Raw genomic sequence first — 5,559 nt, 5'->3', positions numbered from 1 at the left:
AAAAAAAAAAAAAATAAATAAAATCAATTTCAGGATGGAGCACATTTATTCATGAGCAGCAAAGAAAAGACCATAAAATCTATTTAAAAATGCACGTATATAGTATAAACTTGGACAAATATAGTTTATAGCACTATGCTTTGTTCTTTTATTAAGGTAAAGGTACTGTGTCTATCTCCTCTTACAACTGTCAGTCTGGAGCTGTATTTCAAAATGTTTGCCTTAATATAACCAAAGTCTGTGAGGTTAGATTTTTTTAACACTTTGTACAGCAAAGCATTTGCAAAAAATGACTTTAATGTAATAGACTTTAGAAAGGAACTATTAGGATATAAGTTAGTCTGAATCACATGGGAGGTAAAAGTTACCACTTAGTGGTTTGATGGGCATAGTGAATTCTGGAATAAAATAAATCAGAATGAAAGATATATAACAGTTACCAGGAAAATAAGAAAAAAATATATATATATAAAATAGGACATATGTTAGGGTCATTTGTCCAGGACTCAGGGTGTTCCTGAGATGCAGCACTGTTGCTGCTGAAACTGGAAAAGTCCCAGGTTAACTGTTGTGTGTGGCCACCTTACCTTTCATCCTAACAAGGGGAAATGCATTACAATGTTGTTTTGTGCCTAGGACCCTGTGGGCCAAGAGGTAAGCCAGGCAACGATGGAAAACCAGGAATTCCTGGACCCATTGGAGAAAAAGGCAACAAAGGTTCTAAAGGAGAGCAAGGTAAAAAAAAAAGAAACAAACAGAAAACACATAAACATCCTACCCAGTTTGTGTCCTTCCCCAAAGCAATATTCTTTCAGTATGCAGAGGAGTGTCCTGTTTAAATGTGAAACTACAAGAGCAATCTAGTTCTTTGAGCTTGTGTTGTTCAGATTAGACCAAAGGCCAGGGGCTGAGTGCTCTTTTAGAAAAGACGGAAAATCAAGAATTACGGGAACACTCTTCCTACCTTAAGCAGATGTACTCTGAATTTTTAGCCTGATGCATAGCTTCGGCTGGGGGTGAATGAAGATGCCCATGAGATCTACCAAGTGCAGGCAACTGTGCTAGCATCCTAAGCCTATCCAAAGACAAAGGCAGACCTGATCTTAAAAAAACTCACGATAGAGACACACAAATGTGGATACTAAAGGGAATTTATGTGATAAAGCTGCTTAACAATTAATAATGTTATTCGGCTATTGGGTAAGCCTCTCTTTTCTAGGCCTCTTTTCTGTATTTGGGCCTTAACAGATAGAGAAAAGCATTTAAATTAGTTCTTTGGAAGACAAATTTGAGATTGTCTTGCAACAGTGCTGCACATTCATAATGTGTATTTTTATTTTTATGTTTTTATTTTTTATGTTTTGGTTTTTTTTCCGGTCCCAGGGATCAAACTTACGACCTCGCGCTTGCCAGGCAGGCGCTGTGCCGCTGAGCTAAATCCCCAGCCTCTCATAATGTGTATTTTTAAAGGACTGCCTGGATTAGACGGATTGCCAGGTTTGAAAGGAAAACCTGGAGACCGTGGGTCACCTGCAACGGGGACAACAATGAGAGGCTTCGTCTTCACCCGGCACAGTCAGACCACCGCGACTCCTTCCTGTCCAGAGGGGACACAGCCACTGTACCGTGGGTTTTCTCTTCTTTTTGTACAAGGAAATGAACGAGCCCATGGACAAGACCTTGGTAATATTCCGGTTCTAGTTTCCGGTCCTTTTGTCCCATATGCAGATTGTAAATTTTTTACAGCGCAAGGTGCTTCTTTCACAGCTAAGTGTAAGTAACCTTGAGTATGTTCCAGCATGTTTCAAAGAGAACAGCTGGCCTAAGGCCTACTTTTCATTTTGGCACATAATATGGGTGGAAGGAGCCTAGGTTGTCTCAGTGCACATGATTTTCTCTTAAAATACCTGTCTGCTTTTTAACCTCAGCAGTAGCATCTTTTTCCAAAGCTTCACCTAGTTAGTAGCTCTTACACATAATTGGAAATATTTGAAGCAAAGATATTACCCCCAAGTTCTAGACGGATTGAAATGGGCCACAGGAAGTATTAAGGGTGGGAGACAGAAGATGTGTTTGCCTATCAGGGCTTTTCTATCTTTCCTAAAACTTTTCAATACGTATTTTGCAAATAACTCTCGTGTTGTCTCTGTTCAGGTTTGCCTCAACTTATATGTTAATTAGCCTTCTATTAATCATGATACTCAAAATAACCTTAACTTACTGCAAGTGATACGTAGTCTCGTGTTTTCTTAGGAACTCTCGGCAGCTGTCTGCAGCGATTTACCACAATGCCATTCTTATTCTGTAACATTAATAATGTGTGTAATTTTGCATCTCGAAATGATTATTCATACTGGCTGTCAACACCCACTCTGATGCCAATGGACATGGCTCCAGTTACTGGCAGGGCCCTGGAGCCTTATATCAGCAGGTAAAAAGCCAGTCCCCTGGGTTCTTTGTTTGTTTGTTGTTTTGTTTTTTGGTGCCGGCACTCAAACTCAGGACCTTGCACTTGCCAGGCAGGCGCTGTGCCTCTGAGCTAGATCCCCAGCCCTAGTCCCTTAATTTTGTACTGGAACTAAGTGAATCGTGTCGTTTGTGATGGGATGGAGCGTGCAGAAAGTGGGGGTGCAGCCATGCTGTTTGTTCTCTCTTACAGATGCACCGTCTGTGAGGGTCCGGCAATGGCCATAGCCGTTCACAGCCAAACCACTGACATTCCCCCTTGCCCCCAAGGCTGGATTTCTCTCTGGAAAGGATTTTCTTTCATCATGGTGAGGAGAAAAAGCATAGTAAATTTATGGTAACAATTACCCATAGATTCTTGTCGTGCCGGGTAAAATGTGCCCCCCAAGACTGATGCTGCCTGACAGTGGGTGCAATATGCTGTAGACATTTGTTTGAAAATCTGCAAATTGTACTTTTTAAAAAAATGTATTGCTTTTGGTGAATAATAGAGCAGTTTCTCCATCCAATTCCTCTCACTACCATCAAATTTTACAAATAAGAATGCACTAAGAATTTCCTCAAATTCTCACAACTCTTAAGTGGTAAAGCTGGGCCGGGCATGGTGGCACATGCCTATAATCCCAGCACTTGGGAGGCTGAGGCAGGAGGATCGTTGTGAGTTCAAGACCAGCCTGGGCTACAAAGTGAGCTCAAGGCCAGCCTGAACTGCATAGTGAGACCCTGTCTCCAAAAAAAAAGGGGAAAAAAAAAAAGAATTAAGTGGTAAAGCTAGGGTTTGAATCCAGGTGTATCTGCTCCAATATTATTGTGCTGCTCCAATTATATTGTGCCCCTTTGACATTCCTGTGATAATAAGAATGAAAAGAAACAGCTTTGGAAAAAATTCCCCCAGATGTAAGTGCCACATAACATGGACTGAGCCTCTGCAGTGTTGATAGCTGTGTATGCAAATACTCATGGTGGTGTAGTACCGCTTATGACATTTTGCTCCCTTTCCTCACTCATGTTCTGTATTCAAATCCCTAAAAACTATTCATTGTGCACCAACCATGTGCCAGGACTGTCCTAGGCACTGAGGAGTCCATGAGCCAAATTCCTGCTCTCTTGGAGCTTAGATTCTAGTGACGAAGGTAGATACCAGGCAAGAAGACAAAACAGCACTGACAGTAGAAAGAGTCCAGCTGGTGACAGGAACCATGAGAGAAATAAGGCAAAGTAAGTGAGAGGCTGGACTAAGAATGAGGTCAAGGCTTTGGTAAAGACAATCTGGAGGAACCTGGAATATTAGCAAATGTGCAGAAAGCATAGGAAGTTTAATTTGTGCTTTCTAAGTTTATTTTCTTTTCCTATTGTCTTATATTACTCCCCGCAACTCCATCCCTGCCCCCTCAAAAAAGGAGAGACTTGAGCACGCAAAATACCAATGGACAGAGAATTTATTGAGATGTGTGTATTGTGATAGTTCACAAGTGCAGGTTCTGAGGGTGCTGGACAGGCGCTGGCCTCCCCTGGCTCCTGTTTAGAGGAATTCCGAGCCAATCCATTCATAGAATGTCACGGAAGAGGAACATGCAACTACTACTCAAATTCCTACAGCTTCTGGTTGGCTTCCTTACACCCAGAAAGAATGTTCAGGTAACTATTTAATGTCAAGTTTAATCTGATGACTCAACTGCAGAACTATCCAAAGGTTACCTATGCTACTTTTTCTATATCTGTGTGTTGATATAACTGACATTTAACCCCTTACCCATGACAATAAAGTCCTGTTTGGCTTGGTACTCCTAGTTCACAAGCATTTTCAAGTCAATAACTACGCATGGTTTTGTGCAACTATACCAATAAAGACAAAACGTATGATTTCTACCATCACTGAACACATTTGATATGTATATATCAACTTGTAGTACCTTATCAAGTAAAACCACTAAATGACCTGCTAATCTTAATGACTGTATTAGAAGACTAGTGAATAATACAGATTATTTAAATGGTGGGAATAGTTTTTATGACAAAAATGATCTATACGTTTCCTGAACAATGCTGCAATACAAGTAAAATTATAAAATGTATTTTTCAGAAATTCACTTCTTCCATAAAGAGAGATATTCCTGTCACACAATTTACAACAGCTACAATATTCATTAATGAAACTCAAAGCCAGTCTATAGATTTATCTGAAAGTCCAACTGATAAATAAATCTGTTCATAAATCAATGAGTTCTTTGTTTTTATTTCAGAAAACCTATTCCATCAACTGTGAAAGCTGGGGAGTTAGAAAAAATAATAAGCCGCTGTCAGGTTTGCATGAAGAAGAGACAGTGAAGAAATCAAAGAAAATAGCACTGCTGCTGAAAACATACATTTATTTAGGCATTTTCCTCTCACCAAACAATGCTGCTCTGAAGGGTTAGCAGTACGAAGTTTAGATTTGTTTCCCAATACAACATGGCATTTCTTCCAAGTCATGTCTCTGACGCTACCTTAGGACAAGGCTACAATCTTTACAGAATAGCACTGCAGTCATATTCCACTTCTATCCAAAGCACTCTCTAAAGGGAGATTGTCTGACGCTTGAGTATGGCAAGCTAAGAGATATTTGGTCCACTGGATTTTTGACATTTGTCCTTTTTGCTTTTGGTCTTAGAGATTTAGTAAGGCTAAACTGATCTTGTGTTGTTCTACCTCTTTCCTGAAATGTTAGCCTGAAGCAGCATGAACAGAATTGGACTTTTGGATCAGCTGAGTAGCGTAAGGCCTGAGAAAACACAGAATTGAACTGAGGTTAATACATTTTCCACAGTTCACTCAAACACACCCAAAACTAAGGCCAAAAGTGGGTTCCCTGGGTGGAACCATAGTAGCCTTGGAAATAAATATGGTTTTGTTTTATATTTCTTTGAAGATTTTTGTTAGTCTCTTCATTGATGTCATTTCACTGTATCAGTATGGCCTGTCTGCACTCAAAGTGGATAAAATGTTTACCTTTAGTGAATTAATTTTTTTTTTTTTTTTTTTTTTTTTTTGGTTTTTCTCCGGTACCGGGAACCGAACTCACGACCTTGCGCTTGCCAGGCAGGCGCTTTTGCC

At 40.0% G+C, this 5,559-nt stretch overlaps 1 protein-coding gene across 1 annotated transcript in view; it reads left to right on the top strand.

Moving 5' to 3' along the window:
• The window catches only part of Col4a3 (collagen, type IV, alpha 3 (Goodpasture antigen)), a 90,137-nt gene extending 84,774 nt beyond the window's left edge, over positions 1 to 5,363 (top strand). The window contains exons 49-54 of the mRNA XM_005395714.1: positions 637 to 735; positions 1,471 to 1,683; positions 2,254 to 2,431; positions 2,660 to 2,774; positions 3,932 to 4,104; positions 4,710 to 5,363. Of these exons, the coding sequence (XP_005395771.1) occupies positions 637 to 735; positions 1,471 to 1,683; positions 2,254 to 2,431; positions 2,660 to 2,774; positions 3,932 to 4,104; positions 4,710 to 4,794 (863 nt within the window). The 3' untranslated portion in view covers positions 4,795 to 5,363. The remainder of the gene's footprint in view (positions 1 to 636; positions 736 to 1,470; positions 1,684 to 2,253; positions 2,432 to 2,659; positions 2,775 to 3,931; positions 4,105 to 4,709) is intronic.
• The last annotated feature ends 196 nt before the right edge of the window (positions 5,364 to 5,559 follow it).

The sequence above is a fragment of the Chinchilla lanigera genome, unplaced genomic scaffold, assembly GCF_000276665.1.
Source record: "Chinchilla lanigera isolate Chin_1 unplaced genomic scaffold, ChiLan1.0 scaffold00052, whole genome shotgun sequence".
Lineage (NCBI taxonomy): Eukaryota > Metazoa > Chordata > Mammalia > Rodentia > Chinchillidae > Chinchilla > Chinchilla lanigera.
Note: the sequence above shows the minus strand (reverse complement) of the source record. Positions and strands in the feature narration are given on the sequence as shown.